Below are 27967 nucleotides of genomic sequence, written 5' to 3'. Positions count from 1 at the left end.
CAGTGATGACCTAGCACATAGTACCACAGAGTTGGTGGAAGGTGTGGGTTGACTGGGTATCTTGAGAATTGATTTATTTATTTGAAACCAGCTGTTTTCTTTACTAGTAGAAAAGTATCATATTCTGCCTTGGGGCAGCTCTCACACAAATCCTGACTGGCTGGTTAGTCAGTCCTAAAAAGGGTTAATACCAGGTCAGTTATTAAATCCCCATAAAAGCCCATTACCTTCTTCCAGGTCCCTGGCCATGAGCCTGTCTCCTACCCTGAAGGGCAGGCCTCTGAGAAGGGCAGGCTGTTGCTGATGAGGCCCAAGGCAGGAGGAGGAAGGGAGCAGATGCTCCTGGGAGAAAGTCCAATGAGGGCAGATCCCTTGGCCACCTTTGTATGGAAAGAGCCTTGACCTCACCATTAACAGTGAATAGAATGGTGGGAAGGGGGAGTTTTAGATACTTTTTCTTGCTTTGGGGTTGACTCTTGCCCCAGGTGCTGCCCCTTCTCCCAGAAACCACTGATCTATTTCCCTCACCTAGTCACCTCCAGACCCCAGAAGCTCTCGCCAACCCAGCTGAATTCCTCTGCAAATGATTCAGGGGGCTCTGGTAGGCCACACAGTGCCACCTTCTGTGCTGGACCATATCTGGAGGGAGAACTGAGCGAGGGTGCACAGGGGATTGTCTCCAGGTGGGGCCAGCAGGGGAAAGAAAATGGTAGCCACTTTTACATTGTTTTGGATAGTAATTATTGATTCAGGAAACAAATACAAAATCCTGAATGAAACGACTTGGAAAACGTAAATAGAATCAAGATCCCAAGAGGAGCTGAAGATAAATAAATGGGAGCGGGGTGTGGGGGAATGGTCGGTAAGTGAGAAATGCTAAAATGATAGAATAAAGCTTCAGGATTGTTGGAGGTAGAGCAGGAAATGTGTACTGCACAGTTCCCAAATGCCCTGGTGTTCTGATAGGGGATGGAAACCAAAACACTGGCCAGGTTGGATTTCATACTGTAGTCCTGCCGTTTTTCTTCCCAGAGCAGAGATAAAAGTTGGCCCTGGACGATAGCTCGTTCTCTCTAAAAGGCTGCTAGTTAGGCCCAGCCTGTCACCCTGGATCATGTGTGTCGTGTATATTGAGATTTACGGCAGGGGGCTGAGGCTTGCAGATGGCCGAGTGGTGAGAGGCCCCACTGACCTCGGTCTGTTTCTCACTGGAGCGCAGGTTTGGGAGCAGCAGCAACACCACATCCTTCGGCACACTCGCGAGTCAGAATGCCCCCACTTTCGGATCACTGTCCCAACAGACTTCTGGTTTTGGGACCCAGAGTAGCGGATTCTCTGGTTTTGGATCAGGCACAGGAGGTGAGCTGCTACAAGTTCTCCCTGCGCAAGCACAATGGGTCCCTCTTGCCTTCTTCCCCCAAACAAATGAGTATGTTTTACCTGACCAGTCTGTTTAGTATTTTAAAAGCTGACCAGGCACGTGGCTCATGCCTGTAATCCCAGCACTTTGGCAAGGCGGGAGGATCACTTGAGCCCAGGAGTTTGAGACTAGCCTGGGCAACATGGCAAGACCCCATTCTCTACAAAAAATTTTAAAATTGGCCAGACATGGTGGCACACACCTGTGGTCCCAGCTACTCAGGAGGCTGAAGCAGGAGGATCACTGGAGCCCGAGAGGTCGAGACTGCAGTGAGCTGTGATTGCACCACTGCACTACAGCCTGGGTGACAGAATGAGACCCTGTCTCAAAATAAATAAATACATAACATACTGAAAGTGGTTGAAAAAAAAATTTTTTTTTTGAGACGGAGTCTCGCTCTGTTGCCCAGGCTGGAGTGCAGTGGTGCGATCTCGGCTCACTGTAAACTCCGCCACCCAGGTTCATGCCATTCTCCTGCCTCAGCCTTCTGAGTAGCTGGGACTACAGGCGCCCACCGCCACACCCGGCTAATGTTTTGTATTTTTAGTAGAGACGAAGTTTCATTGGGTTAGCCAGGGTGGTCTCCATCTCCTGGCCTCATGATCCACCCGCCTCAGCCTCCCAAAGTGCTGGGATTACAGGCGTGAGCCACCGCGCCCAGCCGAAAAATAAATATATATATATATATGTATGTATCTCATACCAATGAAGAAATATATATATTTTTTAGGTTTTGGTTAGGCTTAGAACATTGTGTCATTTCTTACCAAAGAAATTACTGTCTTTATTTCCTCTCAGGATTTGAGAAGCCCAACATAATAATGGTCTTACTAGGCCTTGGTTTAAAAATCTAAGCCAACAGACTCAAAAAAAAAAAAAAAGAAAACACGTAGAAACTTCACAAAACATCTTGCATTTGTTTAACACTCTGCTTCTTCAGACGGCAGAATATATGTCTTCCGTTTTGTTCTTGCAATAAACTGATGAGGCACAGAATTTAGGTATCATTACAGTCGTACCAATGACGAAACAGAAACTCCAAGGAACTAAGTGATTTGCCGTGAGTCAGTTAGTAGCAGAACCAGGCTTAGAATCCAGCCATCTTGCTTCTCTGGCCCTCAAAAAGAAGAGGAAGCAAATGGATGGAAAAACAACCACAGCACAAAAAAAAAAAAAAAGTTTTCCTAATGAAATGAATCTGTGTGGTCCAGCGCAGTTGAGAGAGAGGCCAAACCAGAGACCCTCTGCCTACAGCTGGGGCCGGGGAGGGAGGAAGAACCTAAAATACCAAGAAGATAACTCATAAAAAGTAAAGGATTTCTTCTGCCTTCTGGGGGATCTGAGCAGCTCCAGAGGACAAACTCAGAATAAAGGGGCTTCTGCATGTACCTTTCCTGCCTTCCTTGTAGGTGGGGGAGGCATGGAGGGCTTCCCATGACTGAGAAGCACAGGAGGGCAGGCACTTAGCATGGGGACCACCTTCATCTTTCGAGTGGACGCGTGCTTTAACTTCTGTCTTCTGTTTTTCAGGCTTCAGCTTTGGATCAAATAACTCGTAAGTATCCCCCTTTTTGAGTCTGACCTTAATTAAAAGCATTAAATAAGGTTGGAAGTGTGTGGATCTTGCTGGATTTGTGCATTTTCTTTTCATTTTTTCCTGTTTTTAGAGTTTGTCCTGGAAGTGTGGGGGTTCAGCAGCAGGGTTTGGGTTTTGTGGACTTGCTCTTCTCCGTAGCAATGTGACAGAAGGTGCCAGGCCTCGCCTTCTTAAGAGACATGGTTCAGAGAGAAAGAGAGCAGCCTGCCAGTGAGCCGGGCCTGAGGGCAGCGCTGAGGAGATGCTGCTCGTGACTTCCCTTGTGGGTTTCTCGGAAGCCGTGTGCTAACCCCTGGGCTCTGGGCCATCACCAGGTCTCGTGCTGATCCATCCTCTTTGCTTCTGTGTAGAATTTCATGGCGTTAAAATTCAGTCTTAGCCAGGTGGGTGGTTCATGCCTATAATCCCAGCACTTTGGGAGGCTGAGGTGGGAGGATTGCTTGAGCCCAGGAGTCAAGACCAGCCTGCGCAACATAGTGAGACCCCATCTCTACTAAAAATTTTAAAAATTAGCTTTGCATGCTGGCTCATGCCTGTGGTCCCAGCTACTCCAGAAGCTGAGGTGGGAGGATCACTTGAGCCTGGGAGGTCGAGGCTGCAGTGAGCCAAGATGGTACTGCTACACTCCATCCTGGGTGACAGCCAGTCCCTATCTCAAAAGGAAAAAAAAACAAAACAAAACTGGACAGGCACAGTGGCTCACACCTGTCATCCTAGCACTTTGGCAGGCCAAGGTGGGCAGATCACTTGAGGTCAGGAGTTTGAGACCAGCCTGGCCAACATGGTGAAACCCTATCTCTACTAAAAAAAAATATATATATATATAGATACACACACACAAATTAGCCAGGCATGGTGGTGCATGCCTGTAATCCCAGCTACTTGGGAGGCTGAGGCAGAAGAAGTGCTTGAGCCTGAGAGGCGGAGGTTGCAGTGAGCTGAGATCACGCCATTTCACTCCAGCCTGGGCAACAGAGTGAGGCTCTATCAAAAAAATAATAATAAAAAATCGGAGTCCTGACCTTTGCACACAGGCAGAGCAGCAGAGCCTGTGACTGCTCTGTGACAGAGCAGCTGACTCCACCACTCTCCTGTGCTTCCTTGCAGGTCTGTGCAGGGTTTTGGTGGCTGGCGAAGCTGAGGGGGTGTCAGCAGGCCCTTCGGTCCCTGGGACCAACTGCATCCTCAGCTGCTTCACCGAGAAATGCTGGAGCAGGCTGCTCAGACCGACGCTGCCATCAGAACACATACACCCAGAAAGAAACAACAGAAACCGAAACTCACGAGACGCGTGATTACTTATTTTATATTTCACGTTGGGTTTTCCCTGCCACTATTAAACTGTCCGTTTCTGTACAGAATGTATGTGCGTTTTTTCAGATCACAGCCAAGGAGATAGCCCCGTTTCTGTGGCTCTGAGAAGCCAGCAGAGCCTCCATCAGCCAGCACTGTGTCTTCAAGGATGGCATCCAGAGTCACCAGCGTCGGGTGTTGGTAAACAGCATCGAATGTGCCATGGTCTCACTTGGACCTAGCGCCCTCCACATAGGGAAGAGGTTGAAGGCTGGTGGGTTGTCTTTTTGAGGCCAAAACTTGGTTATCTCCTCTCCATGTTCTTTTTGCCGTTGTGTATCAGGACCATCCAAGGACACACTCTGAGATTGAGAAGAGGCACAGGAAGCCACTCACGCCAGCAGCAGTTGAGTTTCAGAAGCAGCCATAGCGCTCTTCAGTACAATAGTAGCCAGCGTGAGGCAGGACAGTGCTGCCCCTTAGCCGGCCTTGTCCGCTCATCTCCATGTGGCTCTTGGGTGCTGTGTGTCCTACTCCAGAGAGGAGGGACCAGTTGCTTGAGAAGACAGCCTTTATATTCTGTATGTGGCAGTGACATTGGTAACCACACCTACCCATTGTCTGCTAACCACAGTGCAGATAGCCCTTGGGTAGACCCAGGAAGTGGGAAGACACTGCTATTGCCAGACAACACTAGCAGAACGGTAGTGGATTTGACAACAGTGTTTGCTAGCACGGCCCAGAGTTCATCACTGCAGTTCTGTTACAGTGCTTCTTTATCTTTAATGCAGTATCTTTGAGGCCTGTAACATCCTAGATAGTTGCCATCAAACAAGGACCATCTCACATTGAAAACAGATGTAAGACTTTCTCTTTCAGACCCAGAATCTGACAGCGCTTTGGCTTGGGTCATGAGCAGGGGCGAGTTGGGAAGGGATTTTTTTTTTTTTTTTGAGTTTTACATATTGGCAGGTTGTTTTTTTTTTCATGTTTTAATAAAAGTTTGACATGACATTAATTCATGTTGCAGAGAGTGTGACCTCCTTGGTTCTGATGGCTTAAGTGGGGACAGTAGACCATGGTGAGGTCCCTACTGTGTCACCACCTGGTCTGATGGTCCCCATCTTGCCTATGCCCCAGCATCACCTGCAGAGTTCTTTGTCAAGTACACATTCCCAGCCTCCATCCTGGGGACTCTGGCTCCAGAGGACTCAGATAGAGACTAGATACCCACCTGGCTTTGTTTTTGGTGATTTCTTAAGCTCGCAAGAAGAGGAATCTCATTGTATAGCACTGTTGGGTTTCAGAAATCCCTCCCTCAACCAGATGCCAGCAGAGCCAAGAGCTGAAATTAGATCCGTGGTGTCTCTGGATGTCTGTCACCCTGCACTCTGTGCAGTTAGGAGAGGGAGGGGCTGTCTGTACGGTCCGTTATCTAGGGGCCCTGCCTCTCGCAAAGAGCTGGGGTCTCCAAAAATTTAATGTGTGCCCTTTTTGGTCCTTGTAGAATTGAAGAGCCTGACACCTTCTCCACGCTGTGTTCACAGGAGGCCCTCTCAGCCATGAAGTGGGGGGACAGTCCCCAGTGACATTCACAGCCAGTCACAAGGCATGTTTCTCCCACGTGGGCTCGTGCTAGTTTGTATACAGAGGCCATCTGGAGACAAAGGGACTCAAGCTCTGACAGGAGAGGCTCATGGCGGAGGGCTTAGCTTTAAAGGGAGAGGTGCTGCAGGCTCCATTCTGCCCTTGGCTGTCATCCTGCTGACTGGCACCCAGGCCGAGCCAGTCTTCTCCTACCCTTCTGCTTCCCCCTGGACACTCCTTTTTATAAATAGAAATGGTTCGGCCTAAACCCTTGACCTCAAATTCTCTGCGTTGATCCTCCATTGAGGTGGCATGTGACATCTCTCCATAAGGCACTATCAGCTGTGCTCAGGCAGATAACACCCCCACTCCCTGTCAGGCAGCAGCCCCGGAAGAATGTCGTACAGGCCTGTGAGCCCCTCCAAGTTTCTTTTTTGGGTTCGATTACAGTGGTAGATGGCAGGGGTCAGCTCAGCCTGCATCCCCTGACGCCCGAGCTGTCGGGATGTCCGGCTGGAATGCACGGTCGCTCCCGCCTGCCCGGGAAGGAGATGGCGGGGCTTGAGCCGCCTCCAAATCAGGGCAGGCAAAGAGTCTGGATGATGACAAGAAGGGGCCCCAAGGATGCCCACGCAGCCCTTCTGGGGCATGTGCTGCAGTGGCAGGCACAGGCAGTTTCATTTATGTTTCTGTTCCGCTTAACTCAGGAAAGGGGGAAGGCAGACTGCGCTAGGTCGTGTTTTGCTTGGCTTTTCCGGACACACATATCCCACTGGTAATGGGTGCTTCAGATGGCAACACAGGGATAGAGGCCAAATTAAGCTCCTCAGGGACGGGTAGAAAGAACAGTTACACAATGACACGATCCCGGCCTCTCGTTGGGGCAAAAGTGTGAGTCCTGTGGCACGATGACGTGGCTGAGCCAGTGGTCCCCTCCACATGGCCCTGCCTACCTGTGAGTGTCCTGGTGCCTGCTTTCAGCTTTGAGTTCTCTGTGGCAGCCTCCGGAGAGGCTTCTAGGTCAGGTCTCTGGCATTACAGAGGGAGTGGACTGTGCAGGCTGCCCTCACTCTAACCCTCACCTGCTCTGTAACCAGATCGAGGCGCTTGGCGTCTATGTCTTGAGAGTTTTCCCCTCAGTTGTAAAGCAGAACTTGAATACCTGTCTGGCAGGGCGGTGGTTCGGACTACATGAGGTGGACCTGGCACAAACCTGCTTCCCAGTCTTGGTGATGCTGTTGCGCTTACCCACAGGCTCTGGCCTGACATCCGGGTTAAATGGTCCCAAGTTGGTTCCCACTTCGACTTCATCTGGTTTGTGGGGTAGGGACATCTCCCGCCTGGCCTTCAGCCCCCTTATCAAGCACAGGACCCCGCTGCTGGGGAGTGGTGCGGCTCTAGTACAGCGCGCAGGCTTTCATTGGAGATTCTTCATCAGGGCTGGGCTAGGCCCTTGAATCTGTTTTTCCTAAAACAGTGATTTCCTAAAGCGAGTGACTCTTGTACAGATGGTCCGCGAACCCCATGGGCCTTCTGCTTTAATCTAAGGACAGTAACCATAAATACCCACCCAGGGGGCATCTGAAACACAGAACCCAGCTCCCACGAACATGTTTATTTTGCAGTTAATCCAGGCTAAGGGATTTTATCTGAAATGGTTGATAAGAAACACAAGTGCAAATTTAAGCTGCTCTCTGGCACCTGCTCAAAAAAGAAAAACTCTGCAAGTACAAGTGGGCCAAGTCACCTCCTTGCCAGTCAAACACTTTGAACGCTCCTCTGTGAGTCCCCCTAACAGGAGGAAAGACCTTCCTTGCCCTCGTCCCGCCTGGCAGCAGCTCACCCCACTTAGCTTCTGGACTGCCACTTAGTTGTTTATTCTATTTAATTGTTTTTAGACAGAGTCTTGCTCTGTCACCAGGGTGGAGTGCAGTGGTGCAATCTCGGCTCACTGCAACCTCCGCCTCCCAGGTTCAAGTGATTCTTCTGCCTCAGCCTCCCGAGTAGCTGGGACTACAGGCGCCCGCCACCACACCCAGCTAATTTTTGTATTTTTAGTAGAGACGGGGTTTTACCATGTTAGCCAGGATGGTCCTGAACTCCTGGGCTCAAGCCATCCGCCCTCCTTGGCTCCCAAAGTGCTGGGATTACAGGCGTGAGCCAGCGCGCCTGGCCGCATTTGCAATTTCTCTTAGAAGACCTATCCAGTACTTCTTGGCATTTGATTTTTAGCCAACAAAACTGACCCAGTTTCATGCCACAGATGGGGCTTCTTGTCCATACTTCCTCTGAGGAAGGCCGTGGAGCACCCTGGCTGGAAGGCAGGGACAGTGGATCTCCCATCATAGGCTGCCAGCCGGTCGGATTCCTGTGTGTGCATCCCCATTGCTCTGCCTCAACATCACTCTCTACTTTTCTCCTGGGGAAAGAAGGAGGAGCAATTGGATGGAAGGTGTATCAACCCCCAAACTTCTGCCGTTTTCAAAATGTCTCCCATGGGAAGTTAGTATTCTAAAAAAAAAAAAAAAAAAAAAAGGTGAGGGCTCTGTGGCCAAATAAGTTTAGGAAGAGTGGATGGGACAAAATTTAACATCTTTTTATTATAAAAAATACCTTTTTGAGCCTTTAATATGCAAATGTGTTTTGTAAATCAGTAAGAGGAAACAGTCTGCCATTTCCCAAATACGTTTGCCTCGGAACCTTTCTCCTTGGAGTCGGGGTCGTTGGCACTCAGGCTGGGAACCGCTGCCTCGTTGATGTTGCTGGACGGAAGCACAGCTCACTTCCTGCTGGTTGTGTTTCTAACACACATTCCTTTTTTAAAATTGCTTTGTAATAGTAACAATTCACTGGATGTTTACAGCATGCCAGGCACTGACTATGCTAAGCACTTCACTGACATTTTCACATTTCACCCTGTGAGCCACATACTATAACCCACAGCTTTCAGAGGAGAAAATGAGGCTGAGCCAGGAAGCGGTTTGCCCAAGTCTCACAAGAGAATGAGGGGCGGAACTGGCACTGGGGCCCAGGCAGTGCCTCCCTCCCACTCCTGCCAGGCCCTGGCTGGCTACCATTGGATCTCCTGATTCTTCTCCAAGATACCTGTTCATTTCCAAAGAAATCCTGCCTGCTGGTGCCAGCAACATTGCTGAACCCCTTACCGACCAACAGACCACCCTGTGAAAACAAGCCAGTCTTGACATCAGTCACAGCAAATACGCTGACACCACAAAGTTACCTGTCCCTTGCTTCCTCTCGCCTGTCTGTATCTGTGATGGTGATCTGTCTAAAACGGCAGCCCAGGGGGGCTGGACAGAGGCCGGGCCTGTCTAGCTTATGTTGGTGTGAACCACGCACAGATGGGGGTTTGCGGGTCCTGACGAGGACGCCAGGGTGGGAGCAGCTGGCTCCACACCCTTCAGCTGTGTCATCTGCCCTTCCTCTGCTGTCTCCTCCAGGGTCTGGCTTTGAGGCTTGCCAGAGTCCCACCAGAGGTCGGGCCACAGGCCCACTGAGGTGGCAGTTGCTGCATTGTTATAAATAGAAGCCCATCCATACCACAGCCCCGGCCGGCCGGAGATTCTCTGCATTGTTTTCGGGCCTAGATTGCCAGCTGCAGAGGCCACAGGCAGGGGTGGGGGGAGCGAGTGGGCTGTGGATGGAAGGCGGGACACATGAGACAAGAGCCGAGCCCGGCCCTGGCTGGAGGTGACCTCACCTTGCTGGTATCTTGGCCCATGAGGGTGCAGAAGCACCTTTGCTTTGTGGCCCATCGGATGTTGGCTTTCTCAACCTCGCCTAGTGCCTTTCCATCTGGAAGGCTAGAAGGGGACTTGGCTGCCATGCAGCCCTCACAGTGCCCGCAGGCCCTCCTGTCTGGCCCTTCTCCATCTCCTGCCCCTCTCTGCGTCTCATCTCCCCGCGGTTCTCCAGGCCCCTCTGCACTTTCTCTGCTCCTCAAATGGCCCATTCTCCTCCTCGCCACGGGACCGCTCCATCCTCTGTCCCTTCCTGCTCATCCTGCAGGTCTCCGTTTAAGCGCCACCTCCCTCCCGCAGAGCCTTCCTGGTGGGCTGACCCGCTCACAGGCACCGGCTGCCTTTGTGTGCTCCTGCCCTGCTGCGCTGCTGTTTTGAGGCCTCCATCGCGATTGTAATTGCTCGTGTAGTCCGTGGTTTCATTCATTTATCTAGTCCGTCCCAGCAACGGGCAGCTCCGTGAGGGCAGTGCCAGGACAGAGCAAGAGTCAGGAACTGTTGATAAATGACTCACAGCACGACTTCCTAGAAAGAAGCCAAGACTTGTTCAAAAGCCAGACCCCCGCAGGAGATGACAAGGGGTAGCGAGTATTCAGACAGCCCAAGGGCACAGGGCCAGCTAATGGCACCAGAGCTGCACAGCAAGACCAGGGCTCCCCTACCCTGCCCAGGGATCCTCTGGGTCTCATCCCAGGAACGCACTAGGGCAGGGCAGCCAGGTGAGGGGTGAAGAGTGCAGACTGGGTGCAGGAGGCCCTCCTCTGAGACTCACCAGCTGGAGCAAGTCATCCCATCTGCCCCCAGTGAAAATGGGGCAGGTGCCGTGTGCCTCATGGGGCAGGGCTTGCACGGGGCTCAGGGCAGAGCCTGGCACAGTCACTGGGGTGCTCACGGTGGCTTCCCTGCCTTCACAGGGAGAGACACAGACCCCAGTGTTCCACAAAGTCTTCCCTGATCCCACAGCTGACCGGCAGCACTCACTTCAGGAATGGGGCTCAGGGACCCGCAAAGGTCCAGCCTGGGTGACAGAGTGAGACTGCCAAAAAAAAAAAATCAAGACAGTAGACATCAGACAAGGAAGGACAGTGATCCCCAAGATTCAAGAAACTAATGAACAAGCCGTATAATTGCCCCAGTTACCGCCTGGAGAAAGTGTCCAGATCACAGGGCATGGAAGGAGAGCCCAAGAGGAGCCCGGCAGTCTCCCGGAGTTTACAAAGCAGATGATTGGGGAGGAGAGGGCCTCACACAGAACTCTGGACCCTTGCGGAGGGTCCTCTCGAGTATTCAACCGAGTACTGCTCAGTTTGATACATGTGAGGAAATCCTGAGTCTAGAGAAGGAAAACAACATGAAAGGATTAGAGGCAAACACTTCAGAACTCTAGGGCGAAGAATAGTGCCTCTTCCTGCCGGCCGAAGTGGAAAGCCTCATAAATCACTTCGCACTGGATACAGTGCTCAGAAACGGTTTGCCTCGGTGCTGGGAGAATATGAGTCCTACCCAGAATGCCGCTTGGATCTCACAATGCTTAAAAGCAAGACCCAAACAAATCAAACCATTTCCAAGTAAGAATCCAGAACAAAGCCCAAGGAGCACATAGGAATACAAAAGCACCCTGTAATGGGCGGCTGTCAAAGGTAGCAAAAGGGCGGGCCCTGGTGCACAGTGGCTGAGGCCATCTCCTGGGCTGCCTGGCCATCACAGCCAAACAGGTACTGCTGGACCAAGAGGTGGTGGCCCTGGGTGGCAAGGGCATCAATGTTTCTAGCAATTTCTACAGAAACAAGTGAAAGTGCCTATCCTTCCCCTGCAAGTGGATGAATGCCAAACTTTCTGGCAGCCCCTACCACTTCCAGGCCCCCAGCCACCTCTTTAGGCAGACAGTGTGGGGCGTGCTGTCCTTAAGACTAAGCGAGGCCTGCCGGGCATGGTGGCTCTTGCCTGTAATCCCAGAACTTTTAAGCTGAGGCAGGTGAATCACCTGAGGTCAGGTGTTTAAGACCAGCCTTGGCCAAGATGGTGAAACCTCATCTCTACTAAAAATACAAAAATTAGCCAGGTGTGGTAGTGGGCGCCTGTAATCCCAGCTACTCAGGAGGCTGAGGCAGGAGAATTGCTTAAACCCGGGAGGAGGAGGTTGCAGTGAGCCAAGATCTCACCACTCCACTCCAGCCTGGGCGACAGAGCAAGATGCTGTCTCAAAAAAAAAAAAAAAAGACTGGCCAGGCACAGTGGCTCACACCTGTAATCCTAGCATTTTGGGAGGCCAAGGCAGGCAGATTACAAGATCAGGAGTTCGAGACCAGCCTGGCCAACATGGTGAAACCCCGTCTCTACTAAGAATACAAAAATTAGCTGGGCGTGGTGGCAGGTGCCTGTAATCCCACATACTCGGGAGGCTGAGGCAGGAGAATCACCTGAATCAGGGAGGCAGAGGTTGCAGTGTGCCGAGATCATGCCACTGTACTCCAGCCTGGGCAATAAGAGCTAAACTCCGTCTCAAAAGAATTTTTTAATTTAAATTAAAAAAGACTAAGTGCGGTCAGGCTGCCCTAGACCACCTCCAAGTGTCTGATGGGATCCCACCACCCTATGACAAGAAAAAGCGGGGCTGGGCACGGTGGCTCATGCCTGTAATCCTAGCACTTTGGGAGGCTGAGGCAGGCGGATCACAAGATTGGGAGATTGAGACCATCCTGACTAACACGGTGAAACCCCATCTCTACCAAAAATACAAAAAGAAATTAGCTGGGCGTGGTGGTGAGCACCTGTAGTCCCAGCTACTCGGGAGGCTGAAGTGGGAGAATGACGTGAACCCGGGAGGCGGAGCTTGCAGTGAGCTGCGATCACGCCACTGCACTCCAGCCTGGGAGACAGAGTGAGACTCCATCTCAGAAAAAAAAAGAAAGAGAAAAAGCGGAGGGTGGTTCCCGCTGCCGTTAAGGCTGTGTTTCGAGCCTCTAAGGTCTGCACACCTGGAGCGCCTGGCTCACAAGGTTGCCTGGAAGTACCAGGTGGTGACAGCCACCCTGGAGAAGAGGAAGGTCAAAATCCACTACCAGAAGAAGAAACAGCTCATGGGCCTACAGAAACAGACTAAGGACAGGCACGGTGGCTCATGCCTGTGTTCCCAGCACTTTGGGAGATTGAGATGGGTGGATCACTTAAGGTCAGGAGTTTAAGACCAGTCTGACCAACATGGTGAAACCCCGCCTCTACTAAAAATACAAAAATTACCTAGGTGTTGTAGCAAGCACCTATAGTCCCAACTACTAGGGAGGCTAAGGCAGGAGAATCGCTTAAACCCAGAAGGTGTGAGGTTGCAGTGAGCCAAGATCATACCACTGCACTCCAGCCTGGGCCACAGAACGAGGCTGCATCTAAAGAAAACCAAAAACAAAACAAAAAAGTCCTGCTTGGGCGGGGTGCAAGAGCTCACTGCTGTAATTCTTGCACTTTGGGAGGCTGAGGCAGGAGGATCATTTGATTCCAGGAGTTCAAGACCAGCCTGGGCAACCTAGGGAAATCCTGTCTTTACAAAAAAAAAAAAAAATCAAAAAATTAGCTGGGCATAGTAGCATGTGCCTGTAGTCCCAGGAGTCAGGAGACTGAGGTAGGAGGATTGCTTGAGCCCAGGAGGTTGAGGCTACAGTGAGCTGTGATGGCACCACTGTACTCCAGCCTGGACACCAGATGGAAACCTTGTCTCAAAAAATAATAATAATAAATATAAACTTCCCACTTAGTCATATACTATATCTGCAGCTGCTAGAATGTGAGAAAGTGGCCAGGCACAGTGGCTCACGCCTGTAATCTCAGCACTTTGGGAGGCCAAGGTGGGCAGATCACTTGAGGTCAGGAGTTCAAGACCAGCCTGGCTAACATGGTGAAACCCCATTTCTACTAAAAATACAAAAAATTAGCCGGGCGTGCAAAGAAGCAAAGAAATATAATCTATAATGGGAAAACTCAAACAATTGAGATGGGCCCAGAAATGATGCAGATTAAAAAATTAGCAGTCAGAAACGTTAAAACCATGATCACAACTGTACTCTGTATTTCCAAGAAGCTAGAGGAAAGATTAAACATATTGGATAGAGGCATAGAAGAGATACAACAGATCCCAACTTGTAGAGATGAAAATGATGGTATCGCCGGGCGCGGTGGCTCACGCCTGTAATCCCAGCACTTTGGGAGGCCGAGGCGGGCGGATCACAAGGTCAGGAGATCAAGACCACGGTGAAACCCCGTCTCTACTAAAAATACAAAAAATTAGCCAGGCGCGGTTGTGGGCGCCTGTAGTCCCAGCTACTCGGGAGGCTGAGGCAGGAGAATGGCGTAAACCCGGGAGGCGGAGCTTGCAGTGAGCCGAGATCGCGCCACTGCACTCCAGCCTGGGCTGGGCGACAGAGCGAGACTCCGTCTCAAAAAAAAAAAAAAAGAAAAAAGAAAATGATGGTATCTGAGAAACACCTGGGAGAGATTAATAGGCTATTATGCATGACAGAGGAAAAGATGAGTGAACTTGACTTGAAGGCATAGTGATAGAAACTCCCCAAAATGAACCACCACAGAGAGAAGACTGAACACATTTGGAACAGAACATCAGTAAATGGTGGGACAACTTTGAGTGGCCTAATATACGTGTAATTGGAGTCCCTGAAAAAAAGATGGAAAGAAAAATACAAAAAGATCAGAAATGGTAACTACATGAGTAAATGTAAAGATTGGGGTATAGGGGCTTTTCTAAATGTCTTTAAACAATAACTGTTTAAAGCAAAAATAATAACAATGTACTGTGGGTTTTATGATATATGTGGGAAAATGTAGTATGACAACAGCTGGGCACGGTGGCTCATGCCTGTAATCCCAGCACTTTGGGAGGCCAAGGCGGGTGGATCATCTGAGATTGGGAGTTTGAGACCAGCCTGGCCAACATGGTGAAACCTCATCTCTACTAAAACTACAAAAATTAGCCAGGCATGGTGGCAGGTGCCTGTATCTAGCTACTCTCAGGAGGCTGAGGAGGTTGCAGTGTGCCAAGATTGCCCCATTGCACTCCAGACTGGGTGACAGAGTGAGACTCCGTCCCCCCCCCAAAAAAAAAGGATATAAAAAACCCTAAAGCAAGCACTAAAATAACACAACAAAGAGTTATAGCTAATAAGCCAACAAAAGGTATATAATAAAATCACAAAAACTCATCCAAATGAAAGCAGAAAATGACAGGGATAAAAAGGAAGAAAGAGCAGATAGGAGAAAAACAGTGAGATGATTGATTTAAAGTCAACCATATCAATAATCACATAAAATAGAAATGGTCAAAAAAAGCAAGACTCGGCTATATGCTGCCTACAAGAAACTAATTTCAAGTATGACACAAATAGATTAAAAAGAAAACAATGGGAAAAGAGTTATGCTAATGCCAACTATTTTTGAAAGCTGGAGTAGCTGTATTTATATCAGATAAAGTAGATTTCAGAGCAAAGAACATTGTCAGGGATAAACACGGTCATTTCATAATGTATCAATTCAGGAAGAGAACAGGAGTCCTAAGTGTTTCTGTACCTAATAACAGAGTTTTAAAATACATGAAGCGAAGCCATTAGAATTACAAGGAGAAATAGATATATCCAGAGGTTTCAACAGCCCTGTCTCAATCTTTGTATTTATTTATTTATTTTTTTGAGGCAGGGTCTCACTCTGTCACCCAGGCTGGAGTGCAGTCGTGCACTCTCAGCTCACCATAACGTCCACCTCCTGGGCTCAAGCAATCCTCCCACCTCAGCCTCCCAAGTAGCTGGGACTACAGGAGCACACCACCATGCCTGGCTAATTTTTGCATTTTTTGTAGAGAAGGGTGTTTGCCACATGGCCCAGGCTGGTCTCAAACTCCTAGACTCAAGCAGCCCTCCCACCTCGGCCTCCTAAAGTGCTGGGATTACAGGCAGGAGTCACTGAATCCCACCCTGTCTCAAAAATTGACAACCCAAATAGACAGAAAATAAGTCAGAATATAGAAGACTTGAACAACGCTATCAACACACTTTGAACCTAACTAACATTGGTAGAACACTCCACCCAGCATCAGTAGAATATGTGTTCTTTTCAAGTGCACACAAATAGGAAGGCCATATTCTAAATCATAAAACAAGTCTCAATGACATTAAAAGGATTCAACTTACACAAAATATGTTCTCTGACCACAATGGAATTAAATCAGAAATCAATAACAGAAAGACAACCAGAAAAATCTCCAACTATTTGGAGGCTAAATAACACATTATTTAAAAAAAGGAACTTAGAAAATATTTTAACAATGAAAAATGAAAACATGACATCACAATTTGAGGTGCTAAAGTAGTACTTGCAGGGCAATTCATAGCACTAAATGCCTATATTAAAATAAGAAAAAGTGCCGGGTGCAGTGGCTCATGCCTATAATTCCAGCACGTTGGAAGGCCGAGGTAAGTGGATCACCTGAGGTCAGGAGTTCAAGGCCAGCCTGGCCAACATGGTGAAACCCCATCTCCACTAAAAATACAAAAATTAGCCAGGCATGGTGGCGGGCGCCTGTAATCCCAACTACTTGGGAGGCTGAGGCAGGAGAATCGCTTGAACCCGGGAGGCAGAGGTTGCAGTGAGCCGAGATTGTGCCATTGCACTCCAGCCTGGGTGACAAGAGTGAGACTCCATCTAAAACAAAACAAAACAAAAAAACAAAAAATTAGCTGGGCATGGTGGTGCATACCTCTAGTCCCAGCCACTAGGGAGGCTGAGGCACGAGATTCGCTGAACCCAGGAGGCGAACGTTGCAGCGAGCTGAGATTGCGCCACTGCACTCCAGCCTGGGTGACAGAGTGAGACTCTGTCTCAAAGATGAAAAATAAAATAATAAAATAAAGAAAAAAGCTATCTTAGGAACTACAGAAAGAAAAATAAAAAATAACAAGAAAGGAAATCATAAAGATCAGAGCAGAAATCAATGATGTAAACAAAACAAGACAAAAATAGGAAACAAATAATAAAATCAAAAGGTGTTTCTTTGAAAAAATTAATTAAACTCTAGCCAGACTGATCAGGAAAAAAGAGATAAGATACAGATTACCAATGTCAAGGAAGGAGATGGACAATGTCACTACAGATTCCTTGGATATTAAAAAGAACATCAGGGAAATATGTATGTTTCTATTAAAATCAACTTCAATGAAATAGACAAATGACTCGAAAACAACAATTATCCAAGTTCACTCAGCAAGAAATAACTGGTGTATCCCTCTACCTATTAAAGAAATTGAATTTATTGTCAAAAACTTTCTCATAAGGAAAACTCTTGGCCCAGATGGCTTCTCTGGTGAATTCTACCAAACCTAGAATTCTTCCTTAAGGAAGAAATAATATTAATTATATGCAAACTCTTCCAGAAAATTCAAGAGAAGAGAGTACTTCCCAATTCATTCTATGACCACTAGCATTACTGTGACACTAAAACCTAACATATAAGAAAAGAAAACTACAAACAAATATCCATCAAGATTGATGGGAAAACTCTTATTTTATTTTATTTAAAGAAATTTTTTCTTCCTACAAGATGCCAAACAGAAAAATTCTTTTTTTTTGAGACGGAGTCTCGCTCTGTCGCCCAGGCTGGAGTGCAGTGGCCAGATCTCAGCTCACTGCAAGCTCCGCCTCCCGGGTTCGGGCCATTCTCCTGTCTCAGCCTCCTGAGTAGCTGGGACTACAGGCGCCCGCCACCTCACCCGGCTAGTTTTTTGTATTTTTTAGTAGAGACGGGGTTTCACCGTGTTAGCCAAGATGGTCTCGATCTCCTGACCTCGTGATCCGCCCGTCTCGGCCTCCCAAAGTGCTGGGATTACAGGCTTGAGCCACCGCGCCCGGCCTAGTTTTTTGTATTTCTTAGTAGAGACGGGGTTTCACCGTGTTAGCCAGGATGGTCTCGATCTCCTGACCTCGTGATCCGCCCGTCTCGGCCTCCCAAAGTGCTGGGATTACAGGCTTGAGCCACTGCGCCCGGCCAAACAGAAAAATTCTTAACAAGCTTTGAGCAATCAAATCCAATAATTTATAAAATCTATAACACTTAATGACCAAGTGAGGTTTATTCCAGAAATTCAAGGTTGATTCAACATTTGAAAATCAATCCGCCGGGCGCGGTGGCTCAAGCCTGTAATCCCAGCACTTTGGGAGGCCGAGACGGGCGGATCACGAGGTCAGGAGATCGAGACCATCCTGGCTAATATGGTGAAACCCCGTCTCTACTAAAAATACAAAAAACTAACCAGGCGAGGTGGTGGGCGCCTGTAGTCCCAGCTACTCGGGAGGCTGAGGCAGGAGAATGGCGTGAACCCGGGAGGCGGAGCTTGCAGTGAGCTGAGATCAGGCCACTGCACTCCAGCCTGGGCGACAAAGCGAGACTCTGTCTCAAAAAAAAAAAAAAAAAAGAAAGAAAATCAATCCATGCAGTTCACCATATTAACAGAGTAAAAATTTTTTTTAAAATGATTATCTCAATAAATACAGGAAAAGCATTTGATAAAACCCAATGTCCATTCTTGATAAAAAACTCTCAGCAAACTAGATATTGAAGGGAACTTCCTCCACTCTATAAAAGGCATCTAAGATAAATCTACTGTTAACATCGTACTTAATGGTGAAGATAGAGTGCTTTCACCCCAAGACAGGGAACAAGGCAAGAATATCCATTCTCACCACTTCTATTCACATTGCACGTGAGGTTCTAGCCAATGCCCTTAGGCAAGGAAAAGAAACGAAAGGCATGTAGATTAGAAAGAAGATGTAAAACAGGCTTTACATGCAGATAACATAATCATCTATTTAGAAAATCCTGTGAAATCTAGGGAAAAAGTTATTTTCAAGACAGTTTCAGTCTGTCCCCCAGGCTAGAGTGCAATGACGTGATCTCGGCTGACTGCAACCTCCACTTCCTGGGATCAAGCAATTCTTGGGCCTCAGCCTCCAGAGTGGCTGGGATTACAGGCATGCGTCACCACACCCAGCTAATTTTTGTATTTTTAGTAGAGATGGGGTTTTGCCATGTTGGCCAGGCTGTTCTGGAACTACTGACCTCAAGTGATTGCGATTCGTCTGCCTCTCCCTCCCAAAGTATGGGAATTTGAGGCGTAAGCCACTAAACTCGGCCAGAAAAAGCTATTAAAACTAGTAAGTAACTTAAAAAGTCTTCACAATACAAGCTCAATAAACAGAAAACAATTGTCCTTCCGAATACTAACAATAAAAAATCAGAAATTGGAATTCAAAATTCCAATATCATTTACAATAGCAACAAAAATATGATTTGCCTAAGTATAAATCTAACAAAAGATGTGCGGCCAGGCGCGGTGGCTCACTCCTGTAATCCCAGCACTTGGGGAGGCCAAAGTGGGCGGATCACGAGGTCAGGAGATCGAGACCATCCTGGCTAACACGGTGAAACCCCATCTCTACTAAAAATACAAAAAAAACTAGCCGGGCGTGGTGGCGGCACCTGTAGTCCCAGCTACTCGGGAGGCTGAGGCAGGAGAACGGCGTGAACCCGGGAGCGGAGGTTGCAGTGAGCCGAGATCGCGCCACTGCACTCCAGCCTGGGCGACAGAGCAAGACTCCATCTCAAAAAAAAAAACAAAAACAGATGTGCAAGACCGTAGACTGTACACCAAAAACTACAAAACATCGCTGATTGAAATGAAAGAACACCTAAATAAACGGGGGACACACAGTCTTGAATCAGAGCATTCAATATTGTTAAGTTGCCACTTCTCTCCAAATTGACCTATAGATTCAATGTAGTCCCAATCAAAATCAAAATCCCGACAGACTTTTGTTTTGTTTTGTTTTGTTTTGGTAGCTGATTCTAAAATTCATATGGAGCTGCAAAGGAGCTATAAATATTTCGGCCGGGCGCGGTGGCTCAAGCCTGTAATCCCAGCACTTTGGGAGGCCGAGACGGGCAGATCACGAGGTCAGGAGATTGAGACCATCCTGGCTAACATGGTGAAACCCCGTCTCTATTAAGAAATACAAAAAACTAGCCGGGCGAGGTGGCGGGTGCCTGTAGTCCCAGCTACTCGGGAGGCTGAGGCAGGAGAACGGCCTGAACCCGGGAGGCGGAGCTTGCAGTGAGCTGAGATCCGGCCACTACACTCCAGCCTGGGTGACAGAGCGAGACTCCCTCTCAAAAAAAAAGAAAAAGAAAAAAAAAGGAGTTATAAATATTTCATAAAATTTTGGAAAAGAAGAACAAAGTTTGAGGACTTACACTTCTTTTCTTTAAGACATTACAAAATTTGGCCAGGTGCAGTGGCTCACGCCTGTAATCCCAGCACTTTGGGAAGATGGAGGGGGAGCCAATCACTTGAGGTCAGGAGTTCAAGACCAGCCTGGTCAACATGGTGAAACCCTGTCTCTGCTAAAAATACAAAAATTGGCTAGGTGTGATGGTGCACGTCTGTAGTCCCAGCTACTCAGGAGGCTGAAACAGGAGAATCACTTGAACCCGGGAAGCGAAGGTTGCAGTAAGCCGAGTTCGTGCCATTGCACTCCAGCCTGGGAGACGGATGGAGATTCTATGTCAAAATAAATAAATAAATAATATATATATGTATTTTATTAAAATAGTACATGTACTTCCAAAATATATACAACTATTATTTTAAAAGACATATTATAAAGCTACATTATTCAAGACCATGTGGTCCTGGTGTCAAGATTTAAATAAACATAGGTTAATTGTACAGAATAGAACATCCAGAAATACATCCGCATGTATCTGGTCACTTGATTTTCGACAAAGGTGGAAGGTGACACCGCGAGAAAGGACAGGCTTTGCAACAAAAGCTGCCGGGACGATAAAGTCTCCAAGTGCCAAAAAGAGAACTTTGACTCCTGCCCTGCACATACAAAACTGACTCAAAATGGACCATAGACATCAATGTAAAATCTAAAACGATTGAAGAAAACATAGGAGAAAATCTTTGTAATCTTGGATTAAACAAAGATTTCTTAGACCAAAAGCATAATCCATAAAAGAAAGTATTAATAGCTGGGTGCAGTGGCTCTTGCCTATAATCCCAGCACTTTGGGAGGCCAAGGTGGGAGGACTGAACTTAGATGTTTGAGACCAGCCTGGCCAATGTGGCGAAACCCCATCTCTACTAAAAATACAAAAATTAGGCTGGGCACGGCGGCTCACACCTGTAATCCCAGTGCTTTGGGAGGCCAAGGCAGGCAGATCATGAGGTCAGGAGTTCAAGACCAGCCTGGCCAACACGGTGAAACCCTGTCTCTACTAAAAATACAAAAAGTTAGCCAGGCGTGGTGGCAGGTGCCTGTAATCTAAGCTACTCTGGAGGCTGAGGCAGGAGAATCGCTTAAACCTGGGAGGCGGAGGTTGCAGTGAGTCGAGACCACACCACTGCACTCTGGCCTGAGCAACAGAGCGAGACTTTGTCTCAAAAAAAAAAAAAAAAAAAAAAATTTGCAGGCTTGGTAGCTTGTGCTTGTAGTCCCAGCTACTCCAGAGGCTGAGGCAGGAGAATGGCTTAAGCTCGGAAAGTTGAGGCTACAGTGAATTACAATCATACCACTGCACTCCAGCCAAGACAACACAGCAAGACCCTGTCTCTTAAAAATAAAAATTAAAAAATTATTCACTTTACATAATATATGTCAATTATACCTAAACAAAGCTGTTTTTTTTTTTTTAAAGAGTTTGAGCAACATCACGTCCCCTACTCCTACTCTTAAGACTTAGGCTAGGCACAGTGGCTCACTCCTGTAATCCCTGCACTTTGTGAGGCTGAGGAGGGTGGATCCCCTGAGGTCAGGAGTTCAAGACCAGCCTGGCCAACATGGTGAAACCCTGTCTCTACTAAAAGTACAAAAATTAGCCAGGCGTGGTGGCGTGTGCCTGTAATCCCAGCTACTCAGGAGACTGAGTTAGGAGAATTGCTTGAACTAGGGAGGCAGAGGTTGCAGTGAGCTGAAATGCGCCACTGAACTCCAGTGTACTCCAGCCCAGGCGACAGAGTGAGACTCCCTCTCAAACAAAAAAAAAAAGGGCAAACTTTTTTTTTTTAGATGGAGTCTCACTCTGTCGCCCGGGCTGGAGTACAGTGGCACATTCTTGGCTCACTGCAAGCTCCGCCTCCCAGATTCACGCCATTCTCCTGCCTCAGCCTCCTGAGTAGCTGAGATTACAGGAGACTGCCACCACCCTGGCTAATTTTTGTATTTTTAGTACAGATGGGGTTTCACCATGTTGGCCAGGCTGGTCTTGAACTCCTGACTTCAGGTGATCCACCTGCCTCGGCCTTTCAAAGTGCTGGGATTACAGGCGTGAGCCACCGCACCCGGCCGCACCTATGCTTTTTTTTTTTTTTTTTTTTTTGAGACGGAGTCTCACGCTGTTGCCCAGGCTGGAGTGCAGTGGCGCGATCTCGGCTCACTGCAAGCTCTGCCTCCCAGGTTCCCGCCATTCTCCTGCCTCAGCCTCCTGAGTAGCTGGGACTACAGGCGCCCGCCACCGCGCCCGGCTAATTTTTTGTATTTTTAGTAGAGACGGGGTTTCACTGTGGTCTCGATCTCCTGACCTTGTGATCCGCCCGCCTCAGCCTCCCAAAGTGCTGGGATTACAGGCTTGAGCCACCGCACCCGGCCGCACCTATGCTTTTGATGATGGGTCCAATGGCAGTGATTGTGGTTAACACCAATCAAGCCTTAGGCACTGGCTGCTCACCTTGGTCAGGCTGCAACCAGGAAGGAGGCAGCCCACCCTCCAAGGGACACGTGATCCACATGAGCAGCTTGGCCAGGGGCCTTTCTTCCACCCACCTCATCCATCTGCCTCATTTACACCAAGCGGGCACTGGACAGATGCCGTCCAAGGTGCTGCACAGCCCCAAAGTATGTGCGTCCAGCAAGATGGCTTGTGGGGTGGGGGACCTCACCCGTTGTATTATTTTGTTCCCTCAAAGTCTCAGCTAAAATTGGGGCAGCAAATAAAAACTTTTTTGCGGGGAGGAGCGGGGATTGGGTCTCACTGTGTGACCCAGGCTGGAGTGCAGTGGTGCAGTCACAGCTCACTGCAGCCTTGAACTCCTAGGCTCAAGCAATCCTCCTGACTCAGCCTCTAGAGGAGCTGGGATTACAGGCATGCCCCACCACGCTGGGCTAATTTTTTCTATTTTTTGTAGAGATGGGGGTCTTACTATGTAGCCCAGGCTGGTCTCCACTCCTGGGCTCAAGTAATCCTCCTGCCTCGGCCTCCCAAAGTGGTGGGATTACAGGCATGAGCCACGGCGCCCAGTCAAGAAAACCATTTTATCATCCCATTACGAGCTCAGTAACAGCTAACATCTGTTATTGACCTATTGGCGGTTCTGTGCCGAGGGCCTTGCCTGATGACCCCACAGAGCTCTCCTCCCTGCGAGGAGAGCGTAACCCTGTCTTGCAGATGAGGAAACTGAGGCTCAGCGGTGCTGCCAAATCACTCGGATTTGCTAAGCGCTTACTCTGGGCTGGGCACTTGTCCAGATGCTCGGGACCATCGGCTTCACGTGCCTCCACAGTCTTGTGAGGTGAGGAACCACGTCCATCCCCAGTCCGTGTCCCAGGAAACCGAGACCTGAGAGGAAGGGGACTTGCTCAAGGTCACAGCCATAGAGGGACCCCCCGCCCAGGAGAGCTCACATGACCATCTCCGGCCTCCAGGCCCAACTGCAAGGGGAAGCACCATCCTGGGGAGATCAGAGACCCAGGTCCCCCTCACAGGCGAGGGGCTGGCCCGCGGCCTCTGGCGGAACTTCTGGCCTTCACCGTCTCCGCCAGGTCACTCGTCAATGGCCGGCTGCCTTCTGGAAAGCTGCTGTTGTGAGACAGTGACCCTGGGTGGAGTGAGGCATCCATGGGGGCTCACTCCCAGAGATGGAGGCTGGAGCCCTGAGCAGAGACGCCAGCTGTGCTCGGGTCCTCTGTGGCCCCCAGGGCTGCAGAACAGGTCAGGCCGATTCCCTTGTCACTCCTAAAAGAACATCTGAAGCCCCCAGCAGGCCGGTGTGGGCCCCCCAGTTCCTCCACTACTCTGGACTCCTCAGCTACTCCTTCCCCAGAGGCTGTCGGACCTGCCTTCCGGCCTCCAGCATATGGAGGTGATGGAGCACAGTTAGGAGGCGCTTCTGTGAACCAGGAGGCGGCCCTCACCACGCAGAAGCTGTGGGCGCCTTCATCTTGGACTTCCAGCCTCCAGAACTGTGAGGGATTGGCTTCTGTGGTTGATGAGGCATCCGGTCTATGGTTACTTTATTCTAGAGCCAAACTGGGCTGAGGCGATTGTCCATTATCTGTGAATATACTAAAACCGTAGAACCGTACACTTTCTATTTGCGTTTATTTTGTGAGACAGGGACTCACTGTCGCCCAGCTGGAGTGCAGTGGCACAATCATGGCTCACTACTATGAGCATGTGCCACTGCGCCCGGATAATTTTTTGTTGTTGTTGTTTGCTTTTTGAGACGGAGTCTCACTCTGTCGCCCAGGCTGGAGTGCAGTGGCACAGTGTCGGTTCACTGCAACCTCTGCCTCCAGAGTTCAAGCAATTCTCTGACTCAGCCTCCCGAGTAGCTGGGATTACAGGCGCCAGCCATCACGCTCGGCTAATTTTTGTATTTTTATTAGAGACAGGGTTTCTCATCTTGGCCAGGCTGGTCCTGAACTCCTGACCTTGTGATCCACCTGCCTCAGCCTCCCAGAGTGCTGGAGTTACTACAGGGATGAGCCACTGAGTCTGGCCTATGCCTGGCTAATTTTTAAGTGTTTTTGTAGAGATGGGGTCTCACTATGTTGCCCAGGCTGGTCTCAAACTCCTGAGCCCGAGATCCTCCCAATTCAGCCTCCCAAAGTGCTGGGATTACAGGCAGGAGCCACTGCACTGGCCAGAACCTACACTTTTTTTTTTTTTTTTTTTTTAGATGGAGTCTTTGTCGCCCAGGCTGGAGTGCAGTGGTGCAATCTCACGGCAACCTCTGCCTCCCGGGTTCAAGTGATTCTCCTGCCTCAGCCTCTTGAGTAGCTGGGATTACAGGCATGCGCCACCATGCCCAGCTAATTTTTGTATTTTTTTCAGTAGAGACAGGGTTTCACCATGTTGGCCAGGCTGGTCTTGAACTCCTGACCTCAGGTGATCTGCCCACCTTGGCCTTCCAAAGTGCTGGGATTACAGGTAGGAGCCACCACATCCAGCCAGAACTGTATCCTTTAAATGGGTGAGTTGTGTGGTGTGTGAATTGTATCCCAGTAAAGCTAGGGTAAAGCATTTAAATACATTTGTGTGACTGTCTGACCACCACTCAGTCTGCATTTGTCATGGATGCTGAGAATCCCACATCACTAAGCCAGGCCCCTGTGGTCTAGATGTTGCAGAAGAACTGAGCCGTATTTAGAGAGAAGAGTCCCTGGTCTCTGAGCTAAGCCCTGGTGCTCAGTGGGATTATTCTGGGGGCCCCATTTGCATGTTTAACACGGAGCACAACTGCTACACCCTGGCTGGGCCCCGGACCGTGGAGGACAGGATAAGTGTGCATGTCTCTGGCCTGACGATTAGGAAACTCAGGCATGTGAGGTTGAGCGACAAGCCCGATCTCACTCAGCGAGACAAGTGGCAGCCAGGAATAGTGCAGGGCTCCCAGCTGCATCTGGCCCGCCATAAACACCCAGCCGCGCCACCCTTCTTCTGTCTGATTAAAAAGGGAACATGAAATTAAGAACCAGGGCTCAGGATGATGCAGGAAATAATCCTGTCTCTGCATTCCAAGTCGTGCCGTCTGGGCCCAAAGGGAGCTGGGCTGACCTTCGCCAATTCCCATGTTGATTTCGGGTTCACCTCCCTGGACACAGGCACAGAGATGGAGTTCATTCGCTCCAATGTGTTGGCTTGTATTTAACAGTTGCCATTGGTTGGGTGCGGTGGCTCACGCCTGTAATCCCAGCACTTTGGAAGGCCAAGGCAGGCAGATCACCTGAGGTCAGGAGTTCAAGACCAGCCTGGCCAACATGGTGAAGCCCCATCTGTACTAAAAATACAAAAATTAGCTGGGCGTGGTAGGGGGGGCACCTGTAATCCCAGCTTCTCAGGAGGCTGAGACAGAATTGCTTGAACCTGGGAGGCGGAGGTTGCAGTGAACCGACCTTGTACCATTCCACTCCAGCCTGGGCGACAAGAGCAAAACTCCGTCTCAAAAAAAAAAACAAAAACAAAGTTTCCATCATCCAAGATCAACAGGGCTGCTAAGGACTTGGACTCAGCATCGTGCTGGGGAACCTTAGCAACAGGACGGCTGAGGGCAGTCTGGTAGAACTGGGGTACCAGAAGGCTGGGGTGTCACAGAAGGAGCAGAGACAAAGAATGGGGTCAAACCCCGGGTGTTTGAAACCAGCCCAGCTCTGCAGCTTCCCAGAAAAGTGGCCTTTGGCAAGTCCCTTGGTCCCTTCTGTGGGGCAGCGTCCTCATTGATTGAAAGGGAAGAGCATACTTGAAGGATTAGCAGTGGCAGGAAGGGGCCTGGACAGCACCCACCGGAGCGGCTGGTTGTGCCCTGTGATCTTGATGGGCAATTTTTGGACTGTCACACAGTAAAATATTTACTTTCATCCTATGTCCAGACCCCAACCAGGTGGGAAGCCGTTTCCGTGGCAGCGCCCAAGCAGGATAGAGGATGACCTAGAGAACCACCAAGCCAGAGGCGACAGAAGATCACCTGGGCTGTTAGAAACCTCCGAGGCCCTGCAAGCGCCACAGGCTCTCATACTTTTTATTTATTTATTTATGTTTTAGATGGAGTCGCACTGCGTCACCCAGGCTCTGGAGTGCAGTGGTGCGGTCTCAGCTCACTGCAACCTCTGCCTTCTGGGTTCAAGCGATTCTCCTGCCTCAGCCTCCTGGGTAGCTGGGATTACAGGCACACGCCACCATGCCTGGCTAATTTTTGTATTTTTAGTAGAGACGGGGGTTTCACCATGTTGGTCAGGCTGGTCTCAAACTCTTGACCTCGTGATCCACCCGCCTTGGCCTCCCAAAGTGCTGGGATTACAGGCGTGAGCCACCGCGCCTGGCCAGGCCATCACCTTTTTTGCAGTTCCTGATGAGACCGTCTTCTTTAGGGCCCCAAGAGGGGCTTTCCTGGTTGGCCTCATGGCCCAGCCTACAGCAAGTCTCTGTCCCATTTCAAACAGCCCCAGAGCAGAAGGGGCTCTCCTGAGAAGTGACTTCGAAGGTGGGAGGTGGAGGTGTATGGGGTCGCTGTGCAGCTGCTTCTCCCAGACCCTGGATGTCTCAAGCAGGTGAGCCTCGCCTGGCACAGACAGCTGGCTCTCTTATGCCTGGATCCTGGAGAGGAACCCGTGACAGCTGGGCAGAGTCTACCGTCTGTGCCTCTTCTCCCAGTCTGGACTTCTAAATTTCACCTGCTGTCAGCTGGAGAGGCTAGAGGGCTTCCACTGTGTGACTAAATGCCACTTGGAATCCACTTTACTCACAACCCCCGTCCTTGTACATTTCCCTCTCGAAACTGTTACTCACAGATTCGGCTGCGTCTCCTGTCTCACTGCGCCTCTGCATGAAGGCTTTGTTCTCCTGAGCCCCTGAGCTTCTGAAACCCTGCTGTCAGGTTAGGCCTGCACCCCATTCTCTGTACACACACACGCACACACACACGCACACACACACACACCCCCTATGGTCTTTCATGGGCAGAGCTCAGGAGCCGACTCCACACCGAGAAGCCAAACCATGACAGTGAACTGCACCACCCGGAAGCCATCTGCGTGGAGCGCGGCCAGCAATGCCTGTTATGCAATTTCCTGCTTTGCTGTCTCAGCCCCAGGAGGCAGGATGTGAGCGCCGTTGGTTTGCTGCAACGTGGAGAACCCACAGAAGACCCGAATTCTGATGCCCAGAGCGCATGGGGCCTCCCTGTCCCCATGGGGGTGCAGAGAAGCCACTGCCCACCCTGCATGATGAACCGCCCGTGCAGTGGGTGCAGCAGCCGGCCCCTCCTCAAAGGGAAAGAGATGGGCTCATTGTGGGCCAGAAAAAACTGACTGTTCCGAGACTTCCGGGGTGGGGAGGGGGGTGCACTTCCTGCCCGGGGCACCCAGGATTGGGCAGCAGAGGACTGGGACCTTCTCAGTAACAGTCACCAATGTTACTGGACACTGCACATGGCCCCACAGTCTCAGGCTCAAGACTGAGAGTGCGCCATGGCGAGAGGTGCT

At 49.6% G+C, this 27967-nt stretch overlaps 1 protein-coding gene and 1 long non-coding RNA gene across 10 annotated transcripts in view; one reads left to right on the top strand and one right to left on the bottom strand.

Annotated features, from left to right (window-relative positions):
• Window positions 1-5328, top strand: part of NUP214 (nucleoporin 214) — a 112539-nt gene extending 107211 nt beyond the window's left edge. For 4 of the 8 annotated variants that reach the window (XR_012424243.1, XR_006692799.3, XR_006692798.3 and 1 more), the window contains exons 34-37: window positions 1220-1359; window positions 2951-2975; window positions 3088-3400; window positions 4125-5328. Coding sequence is in view for 4 of the 8 variants with exons in the window: in XM_074016243.1 (XP_073872344.1) it covers window positions 1220-1359; window positions 2951-2975; window positions 4125-4158 (199 nt within the window). In the remaining 4 variants the exon portion in view is untranslated. Of the gene's footprint in view, window positions 1-1219; window positions 1360-2950; window positions 2980-3087; window positions 3401-4124 lie in introns of those variants that run through there. The other 4 variants (XM_074016243.1, XM_005580616.5, XM_005580615.5 and 1 more) reach the window with 2 other exon arrangements.
• Window positions 5329-7501: 2173 nt separating this feature from the next.
• On the bottom strand, window positions 7502-27517 carry LOC123569196 (uncharacterized). 2 transcript variants are annotated; one of them, XR_012424252.1, is made up of 3 exons: window positions 27273-27517; window positions 23212-23324; window positions 7502-8316 (listed from the first exon to the last, which is right to left on the bottom strand). It is a non-coding gene; the product is annotated as an uncharacterized lncRNA (long non-coding RNA). The 2 variants fall into 2 exon arrangements; XR_010581401.2 differs by lacking the exon at window positions 27273-27517 and having other exon boundaries at window positions 7502-8408; window positions 23212-23350.
• Between the last annotated feature and the right edge of the window lie 450 nt (window positions 27518-27967).

The sequence above is a fragment of the Macaca fascicularis genome, chromosome 15 (genome assembly GCF_037993035.2).
Source record: "Macaca fascicularis isolate 582-1 chromosome 15, T2T-MFA8v1.1".
Taxonomy (NCBI): Eukaryota; Metazoa; Chordata; class Mammalia; order Primates; family Cercopithecidae; genus Macaca; species Macaca fascicularis.
This window is presented reverse-complemented; position numbering and strand designations above follow the sequence as displayed.